General features: G+C 38.2%; 1 protein-coding gene across 14 annotated transcripts in view; it reads left to right on the forward strand.

The window, feature by feature from the left end:
* GRIA4 (glutamate ionotropic receptor AMPA type subunit 4) overlaps nucleotides 1-23,479 on the forward strand; it is a 377,193-nt gene that overhangs the window by 288,011 nt on the left and 65,703 nt on the right. For all 14 annotated transcript variants that reach the window (XR_012028564.1, XR_012028563.1, XM_072821787.1 and 11 more), the window contains 3 exons: nucleotides 8,491-8,649; nucleotides 13,934-14,101; nucleotides 15,324-15,428. Coding sequence is in view for 12 of the 14 variants with exons in the window: in XM_072821787.1 (XP_072677888.1) it covers nucleotides 8,491-8,649; nucleotides 13,934-14,101; nucleotides 15,324-15,428 (432 nt within the window). In the remaining 2 variants the exon portion in view is untranslated. The remainder of the gene's footprint in view (nucleotides 1-8,490; nucleotides 8,650-13,933; nucleotides 14,102-15,323; nucleotides 15,429-23,479) is intronic.

Raw genomic sequence — 23,479 nt, forward strand, 5'->3', positions numbered from 1 at the left:
CCTTATATCCCTGATGAACATAGATGCACCGATGCTCAACAAAACATTAGCAAATCAAATTCAACAGTATATTAAAAGGATTATACCAGGATCATACCAACATCAAGAGTGATTTATCCCAGAGATACAAAGATGGCTTAAAATCCACAACTCAGTCACCGTGATACACCACATTAACAAAAGGATAAAAACTGCATGATCATTTCATTAGATGCAGAAAAAGCATTTGACAAAATTCAACATCATCTTATGATAAAAACTGGGTATACAAGGAACATACCTCAACATAACAAAAGTCATGTATGACAGCCCACATAATACCCAATTTTGAAAAGCTATGAAAGATTTTCCACTAGAGTTGGGAATCGGATGAGAATGTCCACTGCTGCCACTGTTTTTCAATATAGTACTGGATGTCCCAGTAAAATACACCCAAATTGGAAAGGAAGACATAAAGTTGTCTCTGTAGATGATACAAAATATTGTATAGAAATGTATACTGATGATACAAAATATTATATAGAAATATTGCATATATAGAAAACTTTAATGATTTCACAAAAAAACTATTAGAATAAATCACTTCATTGAAGTTTTAGAATACAAAATCAATATACAAAAATCAGCTATGTTTCTATAGAGTAACCAAAAACTATCAGAAAGAAAAATTAAGAAAACAGTCTTATTTACAAAAGCATTAAAAACAATATAAATACTTAGGAATAAATATAACCTAGGAGATGAAAGATCTGTGCAGTGAAAACTCTAAGATATGGATGAAGAAGACACAGATAATTGGAAAAATATTGTGTGTTCATAGAATGAGAGTATTAATATTGTTAAAATGTCCATACTAGCCAAAGCAGTCTATAGATTCAATGCATAAAAATATGCTATTTAAAATAGCATATTTCATAAATATAGAAAAAACAATCCTAAAACTTGTATGGAGCCACAAAAGATCCCAAATGGCTAAAGCAGTCTTGAGAAAGAAGAACAAAGCTGGAGGCATCACACCTGATTCAAACTAGATCACCAAGCTATCATAATCAAAGCAGTATGGTATTGCAATGAAAATAGACACACAAATAGTGGAACAGAATATAGAGCCCATGAATACACCCTGGCACACATGAGCAATTCACTTTCATCAAAAGAGCCCAGAATATACTATGGGAAGAGTCTCTTCAATAAGTGCTGTTGCAAAAATTAAATATTCACATGCAAAAGAATGGAACTGGGCCCTTATATCATACATAAAAACTAATTCAAAGGTGAGTATATTTTTCAACATAAGACCTAAAACTGTAAAACTCCTAGGAAAAAACCTAGAAGGTAATCCCCTTGACATTGATCTTAGCAATTTTTTTTTGGATTTGACTCTAAAGGCACAGCAATAAAAAGCAAAAATAAACTAGTAGGACCACAACAAACTAAAAAGCTTTTACCTAGCAAAGGAAGCCATCAACAAAATGAAAAGGCAACATACAGAATGGGAGAAAATATTTGCAAACCACATATCCAAAATAGGGGTTAATATCCAAAATATAGAAGGAAGTTTTACAGCTCAATAGCAAAACAAAACAAACAAAAAAACAACCCAATACCTCAATTTAAAAATGGACAAAGGACTATTTTAACAAAAAGAAAAAAAAACACAGATGGTCAACAGTACATGAAAAGGTGCTCAACATCACTAATCATGAGGGAAATGCTAATCAAAGCCACAATGAGATATTAGCTCACACCTGTTAGCATGGCTATTACCTAAAAGACAAAAGAGAACCAAATGCTGGTAAGGATGTAGAAAAATGGGAACCCCTGTGCATTTGGTAGAAATGTGAACCAATGTAGCCCATATGGAAAACAATATTAAAAAACAAAATTAAAAATAGAACTACCATGTCATCCAGCAATTCAACTTCTAGGTATATATCCACAAGGAAAAAAATCATTATATCAAAAAGGTATCTATACTGTTCACTGTAGCATTATTCACAACAGCCATGGTATAGAAACAGCCTAAGTGTTCACCAGCAGATGAATAGATAGTGTATATATATATACATAGATATTCATATATTTATTCATATATATATATTCATATATTTATTCATATATATATATAATCAGTCATAAGAAATAAAGAAATTCTGCCATTCTGGCAACAAGGATGAACCAAGATGGCATAATCTAAATGAAAAAAGATTAAGACAAATACTGTGTGGTATCACTTACTTGGGAATTTTTTAAAGAAATCTTACTCAGAGATTAACTCCTAGAGAACATAGTGTTGCTTACCAGGAGCTGGAGAGTGGGGAACATAGAAAGAAGTTGGTAGAAGGGTACAAACTTTCAATTACAAGGTGAATATGATCTTAGAATCTAATATGTAACATGGTGGCTGTAGTTTATAATACTGTATTATGTAACTGAAATTTGCTAAGAGAGTAGAACTTAAAGGTTCTCCTGGAAAGATAAAATAAAAAGGTAAACATGTGAGGTGATGGATATATTAATTAACTCAATGATGGGAACCCTTCCACGAGGTACACATACATCAAATCATCGCATTGTACGCTTTAGATATACTACAACTGCACTTGTCAGTGATACCTCAATAAGATTGAAGAAAAGACTGATTTAGTAGTAGCAAAACATGATTTCTAAAATAACCACTTTCATTAGTTATGAAAATAGCCCAGACACTTTAAAATATTCCGTAGTCATAATGTTGAAAAAGAAAGCAGAGGATATGAAAGTCAACTCATATTTACCAAAAAGAGAAGAATGAAGCGAGGCAGACATCTGACATCAATATGTGGTCCATAAAATATATCATGAATTTAGAGACACACATTTTTGCAAAATGAAGGATCTCCATTATTTAAGCGAGGTTAACTCCACAGAGAAGCCAAATTTCATTATGGATATTTTTTTTGGATTCTTTTAAAATGATAATCCTCTATACCAAGACAGAAAACAAGTAATGTCTCAGAAATACGGGCTTCTTAATGGCCATTAAATTCTTTCCCTGAAATATCAAAGGCAGATTCCACATATTTAAATAAAATAATATTCTGTTTCATTATGAGTAAAGATGCAAATGGGTTGTGAAAGTTCATCAGCAGTACTTAAAACTGTCTTTTCATTATCCATCAGTTAAATTTATCATCTTCAATTAACTGTGATTCAATCTCACGCATCCTTCTATTTTGATGAAAAGGGAACGGATGGATGTTTTCCGTGTTCCTCTAGTCCCCTTTGCTACTACTGCAGTGTGCTAGGATCTCACCTCCAGCCAGGCAGAAAGAAATGAGGATCCCTTTCCTTTATTACTCAAACTTCAGCCTGCTGGGCATCCAAGAAGACCCACTCAGAGTTGGCACCATCTAAATAGCATGAGCTGTGCCTGCTGTATAAGTGAATGGACATGCCCCTCCTAGATTCTGGAAATTTCTCTCTACTATCACTGCCATCTAGAGGTACTGGTGAAAGCACATGGTATCTTATTAGATTAAGCTCTGTTCTAGAAATTTCCAAGATACAGGCAGGAAAACATTAGCTGTTGGTTCAGTATCATTTGTTTTTCAGAGATTTAAGTAAGAAAATTGCTTTCATATTTTCCCCTAGACTTCCTCGTTTCCAGTTCTTTGTTTGCTTTGCTCCCGGGTTTTTTTATTGTGTGTGTGTGTTTTTTTTAAGACAGGTACGATCATATCATTTCCCAGCTTAAATTATTTCTTTGGCTCTAGGCTGCAAATGCAGTAAAAGGAGCTTTCTAAAAGGGAAAGACCCTGAGATCTCTCCAACCAACCCTACCTGCTAATAATTGTCCCTCTCACTTCTCCATAAAACTTCCTGTAGTTCTCAAAATGACACACTGCCATTGTCACCACCTCCTACCAGAAGAAGCATTCTAAATCTACCCACCGCGCTGTGAACATCCTTCAGGGTGAAGTATTGACACTACTGTCTTTCTTAACCTCAGCCCCTTGCTCTCGCTCCACCTGGCACATGCCCCTTCCTGAAACCAGAATCATGCCCAGACACCTGATACCTCTTTTTATCTTTGCAGCTTTGGCTTTGTCTCCCAGGGAGGCAGTCCTTAGTCCACCCAATTCTAATGAGCAGTCACTCCTTCCAGAAAGCTGTCCTGTGTACTTCATCTGATCTTGCCTCTTCTGGGCTCACAGATCACTCCATATACCAATAATATAAAATGCTTTTATTTTTTTTCATTTATGAAATCATTATTTTATCCGTCCTCTGTACCAGGTATTATCCACCCTCCTGTGGCCCAGCTGCAAACTAAGACATTACCAGCACATTGCAAGCTCATTAAAGGAAGAAACAATGTCTTTTTTGACCTTATATAGAGTGCCCCTACCCTCTTTCTTTGTTGAAGGGCTCCCATATCCTCCAGCATGCAGCTTATGTCATCAATGTTTATTTCATTGCTATAATTGTTCTAATTAACCCTCAACATAGATGTTTATTCTATATACTGCAAAATGGGGTTCAGTGTGATTTACTCAAGATCTCATGGATCCTCCATCTCAGTAGCAAGATTGAAACGCTGTCCTGTCTGGTTACAAAGAACAAATACATTAAATAAATAAATAAAATCAGTATGAGTAACTACCTGGTGTAGCGACAGAGTGAGCATTCATTTAAATATTTCCTCTACCTACTTTGAGGGGGATCTGGTCTTACAGACATTCTCTGTATTTGTATTCAGAGCTTCCTTCAGCCCTCCTCCAGCAGAGTATTTAAATATGTCCACCAAGAGCAATAAGAAACTGTTGGCATCGTCGCACCTGCACCACGAATTCTTAAAATCTTGCTCTCATTTAGATTTTTGATTTTTAAAAAAATGCATTCCATTTACATCTAGGAAAACACCTGGCTCTTTCATGGAGTAGTATAAAATTATGGAATGATCAGGGTATATCATTAAAGATTAACCAAAGCTATTGCTTACCTGTCCCTTAGCTCACCTCACACACAGACATGCACACCATCCATGCCTCATTTAGAAGGTAAGGAAGTTCAGATGCAGAGAGTAAAGTGACTTTTCCAGGTGTAGGTGCCTGGTTGATGTCAGAATATAGCCTAGAACTTAGTTCCCTGTTTGCAAACTAGCACGTTTTTACTCATGGACAACAACCCCACTCCCGATTCCATGAATGTGAAGACAATGTTTTATCTTTTTCTTAGTGCACACTGTATTTTTTAACTTTTCTGCATTGAGCATGTCTGATTCCACCATCTACATACTTGATCACCAAAAAGGGATACTTTCAATTTCTTAACTACCTTGTTTTTAAAAGATGTTAAAAGGAAATCTCTCCCATTCTACTTGGCAGCCCTTCTGTTAACTGCACCGAGCCTCCTCAATATGATTTATACAAAACTGCAGAAATGTAATCAGAATTCGACAAATCCTACAGGACAAGCATTTATTAAGCACCTGTGATGTGATGAACCTACAGATTCAGCAAGATATCTGAAGACCTGCCATTTTAAAATTTCCTTTTGCTTTTTTACCCTCAGAGGATGTATCAGCTGTCCATGAAAATTAAAAGGAAAACCAAGTTGGAAGTTAATATTTCCTTAGGATGTCAGTATATTAGAGAGAGAGAATATATACTGTTTACTTAGTTACTAACCCCAGATTTCACACACACACACACACACACACACACACACACAAATACTGTAGAGTTACAATCTTATGACGAAACGCTGTCCTGTCTAGTGTCTCCTAGAACCTTCGGTTCCACTATACTTTCTAGGTAAACACTGAAGTCTCCATAGGTACCAAGGTTCCCAAGAAAATTACTTCACAGTCTAGATCCTATTAGTCTTCTCTATAAAACTATTTTAAAGACTATGAAAGAAAAAATATCACCTGGACTCAGACAGACATTGTTAATATTAACGGAGCCACCCAGCCCTCATTCAGGTCAGAACTGAAAGAAGCAGAGGCGGTAATATTTTGTCCTTCATGCTCAGCATAGCAGGATGGATTTAGAGAAATGTAGACTGTTATTCATCAGTGAGACTTTACATCAGATGGCTTCTCTGAGGCTCAGCTTTGGCTGTGTGTCTTGCAGCTGTAGTTGATGCTGCGAAAGAAAACGTGACAGGTCTTTCAGCCACCACTGAAAGAAACTAATAATGTCATCAATTAGCAACTAATGCAATACTTGAATCACTGTGGCTTTTGGAAAACTGTTTTGTTGTTGTTGGTGGTGGTGGTGGTGGTGTGTGTGTGTGTGTGTGTGCCCGTGGCTCTGCCCTATCTTTTCGTAGAAGCAAACAAATGTTCAGCTGACATTTTACCAGCTAGAGATTGATGGACAGTGTTTTTCCCATTTCAAAAACATAGATTTGCTTTCTGGTGTCTAGTCTTTTTCCCAGTGAAATGAGAATGTTACTGATGAGCTGTCAAATTAGTTAGCACATAATAGGCAGGAGATAAATATTTGTTGAGGGGTTTAATTAATAACAGCTATCACCGACTGAATTCAAACCAGATCTGCTAGCGATGTTAGCGTTGTCATTCCTGTTTTGCATGTCAGACACCTATAGCCAGAAAGTTACAGAGGTGGATTCAGAGCCTGGACTGTTTTCGACACCACTACCCTCCCTCTCCTTGGAACATTGTTGATAAATCCCAAAATTAAACACACACACACCTGTGTAAGAATCCACAGGAGTGCAGGGTGATAAAGGCCCATGCAAAGTCATCATGTGTTTGCTGGGTGATCTTCAATAGTGTTTCTTTAATCTACTGAGCCTTGGTTTCCTTATTTGTAAGATAAGTCTAATAACAAGATGTATCTCTCAATCTTATGAAAACCAAACTACATAATCTGTATAAAGTGCTCAGCACAGTGCCCAACCTGTAATAAGCCCAGCATCAATATTAGCTATAAATACACAGTCCTGGGGCTTTGGATAGTAACTTTGCTTAGCTGTCAGTAGATTCATCTGTTTTTTCTTAGTCAAACAGCAGTGTGCATATATAACCTGCTTTGTTATAAACAAAAAACACGGAGGTTTTCAAAATCAAGGCTGAGACACATTCAGGAAGAATGTGTCTGTTCTCTCTGATTGATGCACTGATTCTTGTTGCAACTGCATGGTCACTGCTGCATATTTTACTTTTGCCAAAAAATAAATAGACAGATAAACAGAACTTTCCTTTAGTTCACTCAACACAGTTCAATCAAATTCACATTTAAAAAAAAAAGAAATTGGGGCATCTCGGTGGCTCAGTTGATTAAGCATCTGCCTTTGGCTCAAATCATGATCCCAAGGGTCCTGAGATCGAGCCCCACATTGGGCTCCCTGTTCAGTGGGGAGTCTACTTCTCTCTCTACCTATGCCTCTGCCTCTCTCTGTGTCTTTCATGAATAAATAAATAAATAAAATATTTTTAAAATAAAATTTTAAAAACTTTAATAAATACTAAGAGAAAACCAGGAAGAAAGCAAATACAGATGCTAGAAACTCATAACCACTTGTGTACATGTGTTTGTGTTGAGGGGGAGGTTACTTTTCTCTGAGCCAATATCTTTGGTTTTATTAATTTGCATTCCTAATAGGTTTTCTTCCCTCTTCTTGAAATTGCCTAATTGTTTTACACTTTGTATTGAGTGTTTATTTTTGTAAGGTACCTTAAATACTTAGCAGAAAAAAAATGGGCTGGGTATAAAAAAAATTAAATGATAGAGATTGAGGAAGAAAAGGGAGGTAGGGAGGGAAGGTGAGAGGAAGGAAATGACTTTCCAAAATTTTTGAAACTCAGGTAACTACCTGTGCACTGAGAGAGGACACTTCCCTCAGAGCTCCCTCAGCCTACCTGGTAAACACCATCTTGTTTCCCACCACAAAGAAGTCTATGAATGGCCTGTCTTGCTCTCTTCTCTCCCATTAGTATGTCCCAGGACTTGGAGGGTTGTAGTGACTCATATAATCAAATCTTTTACTCGCCCTGGCTCAAATGATTGGCTCTGTCTGCTTTTAGATCACTTTGTAATTAAACTGAACCCCCTTTAAAAAGTGCTACCCATCACAGTCTCAAAGTATCATAAAACCTTGATATTCCCTTCACATAAGACACATTTCTACACATCTATATCAAAGGGCAATTATGCCCTCAACAGGAGGTTTTTTGATGTTATCATTTTCATCCCCTGTATCCCCCTCCATGCTTCATAAAAGGCATTCAGAGGCATTCAAGAAATACTTGTTAAATTGAATTGAATTGGAAGTATTTTTATCCTTTTCTCATGTATTAGATTGTGGATGGCAGAATTTAACAGCCAAATTGGTGTAATTGAACCCTTCCTGTTTCCAGCTATTGTTTTATTAGAAATCTAAATAGATATACATGTTTATTATTAACTTATGTTACCATTGAAGAGCTGAAATGTAGACCAATGAACTGTTAACAAACTGTCATATTGATTTCTATAGGGATTCAAGGATATTTCTCTTGAGAGATTTATACATGGTGGAGCCAATGTTACAGGATTCCAGTTGGTCGATTTTAACACACCTATGGTAACCAAACTAATGGATCGCTGGAAGAAACTAGACCAGAGAGAGTATCCAGGATCTGAGACTCCTCCAAAAGTATGTGTTTGTTTCGATCTTATATGTTTTTAATGTTTTTAAATTTTAGGGTAGAAACTTCATCATGCAGTTGTTGCAGTCATTTTTTGTCGGCATAGCATAGTGTAGGGCAGAAGCATTTTGTCACTATCACTGCACTACTCAAGCCTTTAGTAATTTCTAACTTTTATATGTTAAGAGCAGAGCTGTTAGCCATTAGCTCAGGTAGTTTACTCTTATCATTATTATTACTTTGCATAGAGATTTCCATGAAGAAACAATGTTAAAACAGTGTTTCATTGACTAAATATTTCAATGTAAGCAAACATCGGTAATTAGCACATCAAAAAACCACCATTAGACAAAAACTATATTTGCAAAGTCATTTATAATGAGGAGAGAAGTTGGGAGAAATGTAAAATGTATAAGCTTCTGCAAAATTTGTCTTTCAAACTAACAGTAAAAAGGTCAGGTTGTTTCATTTTTCTCTGGTTGACACCGCAGAAGTATGTTATTGGTACTCACAAAAGAAACTTCTCATCATAGCCCATTTTTTCCTCACCTGGGAAGATAGACAACTTCCTTAGATATTATGTAAATAATGATAAAATGTTTCACAAACTCCAACTTGGTGGTTTTGAACTCTTACATAATAAAGTATTCTCATTCTCAATGTTTATTGCTTCTTCAGTGACATTATTTTCTATTAAAAAGTTTTCAAATGTAGTTTGGAAATTCAAGCCTAGAAAACTATGATTGAGAGGTAAATAGCCTCATTTCTTTTGTTTTCTAGTGTTAACACTTTCCCCACTAGCCCCAGTTCCCCTCTGTAGTAACAGCAATTTGGCTAGCCATACCATCTTCACTAGTCTGTAGATTTGTGAAATTTCAAAACAGAGAATTTACTGAGCATCCACTATGTATCGAGCACTGTAATCCAACTGTCTGATTTTACAGATTAAAAATTCAGATTATTAAATGGGTCTGTTAATGGGCTGTCTCTGAGTTTGCAGGATGCCCAGAATTGAATCACACGCTTCCTGAGTCTTAGACAAGTGCACTGTCCAGTATATTATACCACCTTTCATCCTTAGATAATACATGTGAGAGTGTATTAAAAAGCCAAAATATTTTCAAGATGCAAATCACCCCCAAGGTTAAAAGAACCTTGAGAAGTCTCTTAGCCTTTAATAAAGCAGGTTCAGAGATAAATCATCCCAAAGTTAGTGTACAGAGAGAAGATCATTAAGCTTCCTTTTGAATTCATTTCTAATCTGGCCAGTTTGCCATCCTGTTGTCATGTATACAGAGACTTCCTTGCCCTTCTGCTCCTCCTGCTGAACAATTGTGCTCTTCCTTCCTCACATCTGTTGTCAGACCATCATTTATGTCAGCCTTTCTTCTACAAACCACCTTTCTAAGATCTTGTAACCCTTTGAGCTTTTAGGGTCTGCAACGGGCCTCAAACTTCTTGACAGTATTTTGTAGCTCCATGTGAATACTTTTCATCTCAGTGACAGTATCACCATGTGGTCAGAGTATTGGCTGTGGTCCTTCCTTCTAGGCTCACCAGAGTGGTCATTCCTTGCCTATCTTACCTTTAGCCATCCCAATGTCTCCTGTTTGATAACCTCCAACTAGACTTATCTGTGCCACAACAGGAGGTGCTTTGTTTTATATGTAAATACATCATTTTCTCATCTTTCACAGCTCTTAGCATGATGCTAGGCACTTATTAGCCACTTCACAAATATACACAGCCTATTCTTATTATTTATTTTGGCTATGCTCTATAAAGTTGCTGTGAACACTGACTGAGTGAATGCTGAACCCTTGCTCCTAGGGGAAATACAAGGTTAGGTTCCTGCAAGCCTCTGGTCATAATATTTTTGTCAAGTGATCAAGACATAACATGTAACATTGTTTTAAGTCTGTTTAAAGACACCTTATTTAATGCATTGCGGAATTCATACCCAGCAGCCCTGTAACTCATGCCTCAACAGGGCTTATCCAACACATGTGTTTTCTCCAGAAGATACATCACAGCTTTCTCACATTGAGGTTCACAGGACAGCATAACTACACTTTTGGGTCATTTTAAAAAGTGAAACCATCAGAAAAAAGCAAATCACTTTGGAGATATCTGGCAGTAAATAGACCACAAAAGGCCTCTTGTTTACAGTAGGAGACCTAAAACAAGAAGGCAGTGTCGCCTTGCTTGATTACAGCTGGGTGTGTGTGTGTGTGTGTGTGTGTGTGTGTTGTGTGAATCAAATGTTTCACCACTCTACACACGTTTGCAAATGACCCACTGTGAGTGTTGATTTGGGGGTCACAAACAAATTTTAGCAAGTAGACAAATTTATGAATACAGGATCCATGAATAAAGAGGATCAAATGTACATAATTGAATTGTACTTGATCTTTTTGGTGTTGTGTCAAAGATGTAAAATGTGATTTCTGATCTGTCACCCCCTGCCCTAAAGAAAATGAAATCTTCGAGAATAAAGTTGTTCTACAATACAGGCCTAGCAAGTCCATTAGATGTGCTTGCACTCCCTTTCTGTCCAGCCAAAAGGACCTGCCCTAAATGCCTCCCTCTTTACCAGTCCCTGTGCTCCTGCTTTGACCTCCACTGTCCTCCACGTCATTTCCATCAAATCCAACCACCTGCTAAGCGTTTATCTCACATTCTACTTTCTCTACAAAGCCCTTTCTTTGTTTTCCAATAAATATGAGCCTGTTCTGCTGTGTAATCTCCATAATATTTGACTGTGTCATTCTCACCAAGGACTTCACATAATTTTTTTGTGGACTTTATGTTCCACTTCTCTAACCTCCTTTGGAGCAGTAACCATCTGTGACACAGCTTTTTGTCCTTGCCATTCCAAGCCAGTGTCCAGCACATGTTTCAAAGAGCTCTCAGATAATGATATTTCATCCTTGCAACCAGCACAGAAAATAGTCACTATTATCTCTTTTGGTTTGGTTTTGCTCTGTTTTGTGTTCCAAAGCTGGAAAATGTACATATCCCGAAAAAAACATGAGTAGTAGAGTTAGAATTCATGGAGTTCTTTCTTCTCAAAGCCCAGACTCTCAGTGCTATGCCATGACTCTGCCAAACTCTGTCTTGTTATCTAGAGACGTTGGTAAACAGAACTTACTTCACCACCCCAATCACTGCTTAAAGCAGGAAATAACTCTTGGCCAAGACCTTAGTTTTACCCTGCCCTAAAATGAAGTATTTATTCAATAAGAATTTTCTAGATGCCATCTAAAAGCGTGTGCCCATAAATATGATTTCTTGGACTTTAACACAGTAAGACATGTGGAAGAGAATTAAATCCTTTGAAAACTATTGCTTCTTTCCATGTCTCAGCTCTATGACTTGTCAAAGACCTTTGCTGTTCTACCCGACTGTCTGCTTTGCTCTGCTCCACTCTGTATGATATCTTTGCTTTTTTTCTAGTTCACTTGTTTCATACAAATGGATGGACTTTTTAAAACACAGCAAGTGCATTTGCTATTTGGTGCGATCTCTTCTCAGCTTTTTTTCTCCCTATTAAAAAAGCAACAGTGTTTTTCTTTTTATTTTCCTTTCTTGATCCTAAAATACTAGCAGTACATTTTTCTCATGCCCTTTATGTCTTCAGCAAGTTCTACTTTATTTCTTTTTTTTTCTACTTTATTTCTTGTTTTTATTTCCTTACTTTACAAAATGAAACCAAAAAGTGGTTTGATAGCTTTCTCTCCTCAAAGATGTGCTTGGTCCATAAAGGGGAGGAAGTATCTTTCTATTTGGTTTCATACCTGGAGTAAGCCTCTTCATTTCTGTCAGCCTCCCCATCCCAATTGTGAGGATGTAAGCCTACACTTAAGTCTATTTTGTTGTATCTTTGAAGAATATATTGCAAGGCTGTTAATTTACATGTCTCATATACATCTTTCTGGTGAAGCTTTTTAATTAGGTTCTCTACCATCAAAAGTTTCTTTCTTAGGATTTATGTTCTTTATCTCATCCACATTTCAGCCTCTCTTCCCAGGAATGCCGGTTAGTATGCTTACTAGTCCTATTGCCCAAGTTTGCTTCCTGCAATTTGAGTTTCAAATGATCTTTTTTCTTTTGTAAGCAGCCAGGCAAAGAGATCATCTTCCATATTCCACAGCACAGAACTACTTCTAGTTCAGGCTTAGAATGTGTTCCTCCCAGAGAACTAACCATGAGGAATTCCTGAAACAGACCATGCGGGTTTTTTGTTCATGATTAGCGGTTTGTGCTCTGCCATGCTTCAGGAAAACCATGCCCTATTCACACTGTATACATACTATCTGTTCTTTTTATTTTCAGCTTAAACAAGTTACATTTTCTTCTATTTTTCCTCTCACTGCCTTTCATAGCCTTAGTAATTTTTTCCTAAGGGCTTTGTCTTTTCTCACAGAGAAGAGAGGGGCAGTCATCAGAAAGCACGTGGAGTGTACTCACTTCCTCACTTTGGCCCTAAGTTACAGTAGAAATGGAGGGGGATGACTTACTGCTCCTGAGAACACTCATAACAGGTGTTGGCATAACAATGCTCATTCCTGCAGAGCACAGTGACCAGTGCACACACATCTGTTAAATCAGGTGCTATTTCTGACATCTTCTGTCTAAGGAGCAGTAAACATTCTCACATTCTTCTAAGAAACCAAACCAACATAGACACTTCAAGTCAGGAAACACATATTAAATCTCAAGAAGCCCTGCTAGGCATTTCAGAAGAGGAATCCCTGCCCTTCTGGGACTCAACTGCAGCACGTGACCACAAGGCAGATGGTGGCTGTCATGCACTTAGCTGCTTATACTTTATCTCTTTCTACTCAGACACAACAAAAAGAGGGCTTGCTTTTCTCAGCTGATGGAAACTGTGCATTAGAATTTCTATTCTTCAGAGTATGTTTTCTCCTTTGAAACTCAGAGTGGTAAAGGAGCCCCTGGATGGCTCAGTCGCTTGAGTGTCCCACCCTTGGTCTCAGCTCACATCTTGATCAGGTCTCAGGGTCTTGAGTTTAAGCCCCACATAGGGCTCCAAGCTGCCCATGGAGCCTACTTAAAAAAATAATAATAATAAGAGTGGTAAATTTTGGTATACAGTCTTTGTATAAAGTGATAATAGAAATTTCTGAAGCTGGAATCAATTAATTATCAGTAATTTAACTATCCTTCACACAGGAAGGGCTTAATGTCATAAACCGAAAGAGCCCCCAGACTGTTTCTGGATTGATAAGATTTTATGACTCACTCTTATAATTACTTTCATTTTGTTAGTACACATCTGCTTTGACTTATGATGGAGTCCTTGTGATGGCTGAAACATTTCGAAATCTCAGAAGACAAAAAATTGATATTTCAAGGAGAGGAAATGCGGGGGATTGTCTGGCAAATCCTGCTGCTCCCTGGGGCCAGGGAATTGACATGGAGAGGACGCTCAAACAGGTAATTCACAATGTTATTTAAGTGCAGTTTGTTTCACAGTCCTGTTTAAGTGGTGCATTCAAGAAAATGGAATAATTTATCTGAGAATAAATATATATTACAATTTCCATTTTAAAATATTAAGCCAATATCATTTTGAGACATTTCTAAATAAAATACTGAGTAGAATACTGTTCATATCTTATATAGATGCTTAGTCAAGGTAAACTAGGTTACACCACAGTAGTAGACAACCCCAAGTCCCAATGGCTTCAAACAAGAGTGTTTCTCACTCAAACATACATTAGATTAGGAGAAGTATTCTGCTTTATTATAATCACTCAGGGACCCAGGCTGACAGGGCAGCTACCATCTTAAATGCCACAAAGAGAAATTGACTTATGGAAGGTTTTGAGTTGGCAATTAAGTGCTGTGGCCCGGTGGTAGCACTCATCACATATGTTTACAACTCACTTATTTTAGTCACATAGGCCTAGTTAACTGCAAAGGGCTCCAGGAAGTAGAGCCTATCTTGGGGCCAGAAAGTACAAGAACTAGAATTTTTTTTTTCAGAAACATTTTTTAAACAGTGCTAATGACTACCTCAGTAGATCTTTAAATTGCCTTGAAACCTCAAATTGAGTAATTTGTTAATTTTGCTCTGTTTGTGTTATACTAACACTATTTTTCAAATGATTAATGGAATATGAGTATATTTTTAATGTTAACAATGTAAATGTGCTGAAATGCAGTGAGTTCAGATCATAAATAAAAACAAATGAAAAGGAAATTTGTAACAAAGTACACTTGAATTTCTTTAATATACTTATATTTTGAACTTCTTAGGACTCAATTTTAATATTTTCAAGGATAAATATGATGCAGTGTGATCAGCAAGACTGTTTAATATATTATGTGGACACATAGATAAAACTGAAAAGTAACTGTAAAGGAACCATATTTCTTTTCCTATAGGCAACACTTTAGTATTGAGGAAGTATTCTTTATCACATAACAAATCATGTTTGTCTTTCAAGTATAGAGCAGAATTGCTTATATCCCTTTGATTTACATCTTTCAGATTATTTCCTAGGAGCTCAAATACCCTATGGTTTTTAAGAGAGTTATGTATAGTTTATAGTTCTATACCCAATGTGTTGTCATAAGCCTAGCAGATGAAGTCAAGATTCTATAAGCAAAATGGCCAATGAATATATGTATGGATTTTCCTTTTCACTCATAGGTTCGAATTCAAGGACTGACAGGGAACGTTCAGTTTGACCACTATGGACGTAGAGTCAATTACACAATGGATGTGTTTGAGCTAAAGAGCACTGGGCCCAGAAAGGTGAGCCACACTCAACCCATTTCTTTAGTTTGCCCTTGACATTCTTAAAGACTTATAGGTAAAAGGTAGCTGGATATTCTACATTTGTTTGTTTTTAAATATATTTACAAATTGTATTTTTTTATAATCTGTGCTGAAATAAATTCTTGAATCAAATAATGGATATGTAATGGTGTGCCAATGCTGAAACAAACTAATTTATATACTGTATACATCCTTTATCCAAAGTGGAAGCAATATTAAAAAAAAAAAAAAAAGAAGACTTAGCAAAAAGAATCCCAAAAAACAAAATTTACTCTGCAGGAAAGCACACCTTGCAGGTAAGAAACATACTGACCTCCATGCAATAATTTAGGAAAACATCAGAACAAAGGGAACTACTTCTAAGGCATGGGCATATTTAGAACAGACTAAATATTCTTGAAATAAATAAACACATTCCACGGAGCCAAAAGAAGAACAGATAGAAGATGAGATTATTAAGATCATCACTTGGCTAGTGGGAGGACAGAAACACCTGAGAAACTCTAATTGAAGGGCTGGGGAGGTTGGATGGGAAGCTGCCAGGGCCAGATTCCTGGATTTGGAAATTAACTCTGCTGATCCTAGCACATGACTAGGCGTCTCCATGGTCTTCCAAAAGTACTTGATGTAATGGGAACTTGCAAACCCATTCCAGTAATTGACTATAGACATTTTGTACCTAATGTATGTAGTGTTTAACATTCCTTTTCTGTAGGATTAGCTAGGATGCTCAAGGAGAAATTGCCTTATCTAAAAATTCTGTCCCAACAGTTGACTATTTTTAAAAACTTTCTCATATAGGATTTCCTGCTACAATGTAATGATGACAGCTAAATTTATGGAATGTCTGCTGTGACCCAAACACTCGGCTTGGTGTAATATAATCCTCACAACACACCTGTAAGCGAGTACCATGAGCTCCCTTTTGCCAGTGGGAAAATTATAGTCTGGCAGGTTATAATTACTTGCCTAAGGCTCATAACTGAGAAGCCAAGGATTCGGATGTGTCTGTCTTTGGAACCACTACATCATCATCCCACCCAAGTAGAATCTGCTCTAAAGTAGTTTACTTTTTGGTGGGGTAGAATGTAAGTTAGAATGTTAATAAGTTTTATGGCAGCTAAAGAGAAGGCATGTGGAAATTATAAAAAGGAGGAGATGGCTTGCAGTTGGAGGAAAACAGATCAAGGAAGGCTGTGTGGAGGAGGTAGGATTTAAAGTTAGCTCGGAAGTTAGCATTGGGACAGGTAGAAGTGGCAGCTGGACACAGCGAGAGCTTGAAGTGAGTCAAGGATGCCAGACGGTTACAACCACAAGGGGAAATGTCAGAGGCTCTCTGTGTTGTGGGATGTGCTTCTGAGTGCATGCAAGGAGAGACCTGGAGCTACCGTGAAAACCAACCCTAGGCTTTCAGCCTCTCAGGAGCATCTCCTGGAGCGAGCCCGCAGGCTGCCCACTAGCTAACATAGGGGCACAATGGCCTACCTGACCCAGATCGGGGCACGGGGGGTGGTGCAGGAGACAGGTGACCACCAGGAGCAGGGCACCTCCAAGGACCCTGCCCACAGCCGGCAAATGAGATGTGCTCCCAGGAAGAAACGTAGCGAGTTCCATGTATACCCCGACTTGACCCACTCTGTGGCACCCAGCCATCAACAAGAAAGAAGGAGGCCCATTTGGGGCCCAATCCCTGTGCCAGCCCTGGAGCAGGTGGAGTACCCCACAGGCCCCTAAACACATCGGCCACCTGGCAGGCAGAGGCAAGACGGGCTCACCTTCCTGCCACACACCAGACTTCACAAAATTAGCCATTTAAACAGAAGCTCTCTGAAATGCAAAAGACATTTCCATACTTCACAAAACAGTAAGTAAAAAAAGCAAAATGACCTCTCTATAAAACAAAGGATAAGGTAAAAAGGAGACAGGAGTCAGTGGGTAACTAGTGGTCATAGCAGGTGAGCTGAGTATGGCCGTGAATCCTCCCACCAACCTGGTGGTATCCGGATTCAAGGTTTTCTTGAGGGGAAGTGAAGAAGTAGGGAGAGTGATGAACGTCCTCGCTCTCAGCTGACACCCATCTAAGACTCTTAAAAGAAATACGAAGTGTAAAATCGTGTAGACTCATCCATCTTCGTTTTTCTGTGGCAGCGATCAACTTGGGCATTCTGTCAGGAATATTAAACTCAAAAAATGAGCTACCACGAGAAACACTCTGCTGGTGAAACTCAGCAATATGTCTGCGAAGTGAGCAATCATTCTTGTAAATTGAACACTTGCCAGCAAGGGAGCTATCTCTGAAAATCAGAGTCTACCCATCAGTTTGTCTGACTTCTGTAACAGGAACACTGATGGAGGAACTCATTAAGGAGAAGAGAACGCTCTTTCTGAAGTCCTAGGTTCTCGGGGGTGGAGTATTCCCACCCCAGTGACCTCCAGGGAATGCCCTGGAACCTCACACCTGGATGCACATGGTTTCAGGAATTTTTATGTGTAAAAATTTTATGTATTGAGAGCCCGTGATATGCCAGACACAGAAATGGAAAATTGATGCACATTTTTACATTTAATCCTCACAACACCTGAAAGTGAGATATGTCTTTTTCTCATTTTATTTTTTTAAAGATTTGACACACACAGCGAGGGGGGAGAGGGAAGGAGGGAAGGAGGGAGGGAGGGAGGGAGAGGGAGACAGAGAGCATGTACAAGCGCAGAAGCAGGTAGATGAGAAGTAGTAGGCTTCCAGCTGAGCGGAGAGCCCAACAAGGGGCTTGATCCCAGGACCCTGGGATCATGAACTGAACCACCCAGATGCCCCTATTTTTTCTCATTTTAAAAAAGAAAAAAAAAAGTATGGCTCAGAGAAACCAAGGAACCTGCCCACGGACGATCAGCTCAAAAGACATGGGGGTAAGGTAGACACCAGGACTCAACTTGCTCAAGAGCTTACTCTCTTGATTGCTCTGAAGTATTGTCAAACCTGGAGCCTGTAAGAGTTCTCTTTAGGGCTGGTATGGGAATTAAGCCATGTTTTGAGGGGACAGGTCTGGTCATATCAGCCCTCCAAGGAACAAGCTTTGAGTAGAACAGGGGCTACTCCTAAACCCAGTCCCGACGTTGTAGCAAGGTCCCCTATAAATACAGAGACGTCCTCTCCTAGGCTGGTGATATTTACACACAGTTCACCTTGAGGAATCCAAAGAAGACAAATATTTTTCTGACATCCCTGCCAGTTTAGTGGCTTAAATGCTTCCATATTTTTGCTCTAGCATTACAAAATTATCCTTTACCCAATTTCTTTTCTCTAGGAAAAATTCCTACTTCCTGTCTGATTTGATGAGGTCAGGTGTGGGAAAAGTTCTTAGTACATTGTAAAATGTGAAGAACTAGAGAGAAACGCTGTCTCACATGAGTTTCTAGATCCACGCGTTACGATTGCTTCCTTTGGGAAGTGATCCCTATATCACTGGCCACTCTAATTGACTCACTTCCCAATGTGTCTCTGGCCCAGTGAAGATCTAGCATGAATGGTCCCATACCCCAAACTATAGCTTGCTTCTTTCATAGAATTGCAAGTAAACATAAGGCAAACAGAGTTAGGTAAAATTTTGCTTATTAGTTTAACTTGTCAGCACTCGTAAATCACTTATCTTTTCAGGGTAAATAGTCATGAAGCAGCAGGCTGCTTTAAATGCAAAATGTCAAGGTCTTGCCAACATCCGAGGATCTTCAGGATGTGTCCCAAATCTGTGGTTTTCCTATTGTGGAAACTCCTTAATAAAGAAAAAATGCCTTTCCCCAAGGATGGGCTGCTGAGATGTGGAGGTGGGCTGCCTCATAATGAAGGGCTAAGCTATAAAGCCTGTTTTCATGTCTTGTAACTGTCATGAGGAAAGGAGAATTAACTGGAGACAACCGACATGTTGTGTTTTTTATTTTGTAAGTACATGTAGGAACAGAAGCTGTATAAGGATGTATGTAGGTTGCAAAAGCATACTTGTTTTTAAATTAATTTTTTCACGGAGTTATTAGATAAACGTTAGCTACAAAAAGATTCATATGGACACTTGAAAGCTAAGCTATTCATGAATTGATGTTTATAATTTCACATCAAACTAAGAACCATATTAATGAAAATTCATTTCCTCCATCTCTTCTGTGATTATATATGCAACATTCGTGAATAATCTAGTGCCTCTTTCTGACATGTTCATGCTTACTTTGTTCTAATACGCTCACAAATACTAACACAACGGTTAAGAAATGTGGGGGAAGCAGGAGAGACTTCCAAACATATTAGAACGAATAGTAAATACAGGCCAGTAAGCAATTGTATGCATTTTATTGGAGACAGGAGTTTTAGCCATTGCATACAGAAATTTGAGAAGGAAGTTTGACTTGCATTAAGTGGACACCCACTCAGGGAGGTTGTGGCATATAACAACGAAGTGCACGGACTCAGTGTCTACGGAACTGAGTTTTGAATTCTGGCCCCTCTGGATTATATAACTTTGTGCTGTGATGGGTCCTCATCTCCAAAGTGGCTGTCACAAAACATCTACCTCTAAGTTTGCTGTGTGTATAAACTTTTAGATGCATGTAAAGAAGAATCACCAGGTACATGCCCCAGAGCGAGCAGTCAAGTGGCTGCTGTTCCCAGTACTTAGTGGTCTGCATGATACAAAGAACCCTAAATTTCCTTTAGGACACTGTCAGAAGTTACTACTTTATAAAGTACTTAACTAAGTACTTAATATATTTTACAGAGTGGACTTTGTTTCACCTCTAAGTGAAAAAATAATAATATATGGATTTAAAAATGAAACAAATACAAATTTAAGTGTAATCTTTGAAAGTGAAAATGTTTTTCATTACTGTCTGATGTAGTTAACATTTTAGAAATGGTCAGATTTTTACCAAATGGCTAGGTTATGAAAAACCTTAAACTATTTCTGTATTGCCTTAAAAATTTGCAAGTCTTTTTTGCTTAAAAATATCCTGTACATATTCCTTTTATGGTAAAGCCTGAAACATTATTGATAAAATCATGTAAATTAATTTTATTTTATTTATTTTTTTTAATTTATTTTTTTATTGGTGTTCAATTTACTATCATACAGAATAACACCCAGTGCCCGTCACCCATTCACTCCCACCCCCCGCCCTCCTCCCCTTCTACCACCCCTAGTTCGTTTCCCAGAGTTAGCAGTCTTTATGTTCTGTCTCCCTTTCTGATATTTCCCACACATTTCTTCTCCCTTCCCTTATTTTCCCTTTCACTATTATTTATATTCCCCAAATGAATGAGAACATATAATGTTTGTCCTTCTCCGACTGACTTACTTCACTCAGCATAATACCCTCCAGTTCCATCCACGTTGAAGCAAATGGTGGGTATTTGTCATTTCTAATAGCTGAGTAATATTCCATTGTATAATAAACCACATCTTCTTTATCCATTCATCTTTCGTTGGACACCGAGGCTCCTTCCACAGTTTGGCTATCGTGGCCATTGCTGCTAGAAACATCGGGGTGCAGGTGTCCCGGCGTTTCATTGCATTTGTATCTTTGGGGTAAATCCCCAACAGTGCAATTGCTGGGTCGTAGGGCAGGTCTATTTTTAACTGTTTGAGGAACCTCCACACAGTTTTCCAGAGTGGCTGCACCAGTTCACATTCCCACCAACAGTGTAAGAGGGTTCCCTTTTCTCCGCATCCTCTCCAACATTTGTGGTTTCCTGCCTTGTTAATTTTCCCCATTCTCACTGGTGTGAGGTGGTATCTCATTGTAGTTTTGATTTGTATTTCCCTGATGGCAAGTGATGCAGAGCATTTTCTCATATGCATGTTGGCCATGTCTATGTCTTCCTCTGTGAGATTTCTGTTCATGTCTTTTGCCCATTTCATGATTGGATTGTTTGTTTCTTTGGTGTTGAGTTTAATAAGTTCTTTATAGATCTTGGAAACTAGCCCTTTATCTGATATGTCATTTGCAAATATATTCTCCCATTCTGTAGGTTGTCTTTGAGTTTTGTTGACTGTATCCTTTGCTGTGCAAAAGCTTCTATCTTGATGAAGTCCCAATAGTTCATTTTTGCTTTTGTTTCTTTTGCCTTCGTGGATGTATCTTGCAAGAAGTTACTGTGGCCGAGTTCAAAAAGGGTGTTGCCTGTGTTCTTCTCTAGGATTTTGATGGAATCTTGTCTCACATTTAGATCTTTCATCCATTTTGAGTTTATCTTTGTGTATGGTGCAAGAGAGTGGTCTAGTTTCATTCTTCTGCATGTGGATGTCCAATTTTCCCAGCACCATTTATTGAAGAGACTGTCTTTCTTCCAATGGATAGTCTTTCCTCCTTTATCGAATATTAGTTGCCCATAAAGTTCAGGGTCCACTTCTGGATTCTCTATTCTGTTCCACTGATCTATGTGTCTGTTTTTGTGCCAGTACCACACTGTCTTGATGACCACAGCTTTGTAGTACAACCTGAAATCTGGCATTGTGATGCCCCCAGATATGGTTTTCTTTTTTAAAATTCCCCTGGCTATTCGGGGTCTTTTCTGATTCCACACAAATCTTAAAATAATTTGTTCTAACTCTCTGAAGAAAGTCCATGGTATTTTGATAGGGATTGCATTAAACGTGTATATTGCCCTGGGTAACATTGACATTTTCACAATATTAATTCTGCCAATCCATGAGCATGGAATATTTTTCCATCTCTTTGTGTCTTCCTCAATTTCTTTCAGAAGTGTTCTATAGTTTTGAGGGTATAGATCCTTTACATCTTTGGTGAGGTTTATTCCTAGGTATCTTATGCTTTTGGGTGCAATTGTAAATGGGATTGACTCCTTAATTTCTCTTTCTTCAGTCTCATTGTTAGTGTATAGAAATGCCACTGACTTCTGGGCATTGATTTTGTATCCTGCCACGCTACCGAATTGCTGTATGAGTTCTAGCAATCTTGGGGTGGAGACTTTTGGGTTTTCTATGTAGAGTATCATGTCATCGGCAAAGAGGGAGAGTTTGACTTCTTCTTTGCCAATTTGAATGCCTTTAATGTCTTTTTGTTGTCTGATTGCTGAGGCTAGGACTTCCAGTACTATGTTGAATAGCAGTGGTGAGAGTGGACATCCCTGTCTTGTTCCTGATCTTAGGGGAAAGGCTCCCAGTGCTTCCCCATTGAGAATGATATTTGCTGTGGGCTTTTCGTAGATGGCTTTTAAGATGTCGAGGAATGTTCCCTCTATCCCTACACTCTGAAGAGTTTTGATCAGGAATGGATGCTGTATTTTGTCAAATGCTTTCTCTGCATCCAATGAGAGGATCATATGGTTCTTGGTTTTTCTCTTGCTGATATGATGAATCACATTGATTGTTTTACGGGTGTTGAACCAGCCTTGTGTCCCAGGGATAAATCCTACTTGGTCATGGTGAATAATTTTCTTAATGTACTGTTGGATCCTATTGGCCAGTATCTTGTTGAGAATTTTTGCATCCATGTTCATCAGGGATATTGGTCTGTAATTCTCCTTTTTGGCGGGGTCTTTGTCTGGCTTTGGAATTAAGGTGATGCTGGCTTCATAGAACGAATTTGGAAGTACTCCATCTCTTTCTATCTTTCCAAACAGCTTTAGGAGAATAGGTATGATTTCTTCTTTAAACGTTTGATAAAATTCTCCTGGGAAGCCATCTGGCCCTGGACTCTTGTGTCTTGGGAGGTTTTTGATGACTGCTTCAATTTCCTCCCTGGTTATTGGCCTGTTCAGGTTTTCTATTTCTTCCTGTTCCAGTTTTGGTAGTTTGTGGCTTTCCAGGAATGCGTCCATTTCTTCTAGATTGCTTAATTTATTGGCGTATAGCTGTTCATAATATGTTTTTAAAATCGTTTGTATTTCCTTGGTGTTGGTAGTGATCTCTCCTTTCTCATTCATGATTTTATTAATTTGAGTCTTCTCTCTCTTCTTTTTAATAAGGCTGGCTAATGGTTTATCTATCTTATTAATTCTTTCAAAGAACCAACTCCTGGTT

Source organism: Canis lupus, chromosome 3, assembly GCF_048164855.1.
Source record: "Canis lupus baileyi chromosome 3, mCanLup2.hap1, whole genome shotgun sequence".
NCBI lineage: Eukaryota > Metazoa > Chordata > Mammalia > Carnivora > Canidae > Canis > Canis lupus.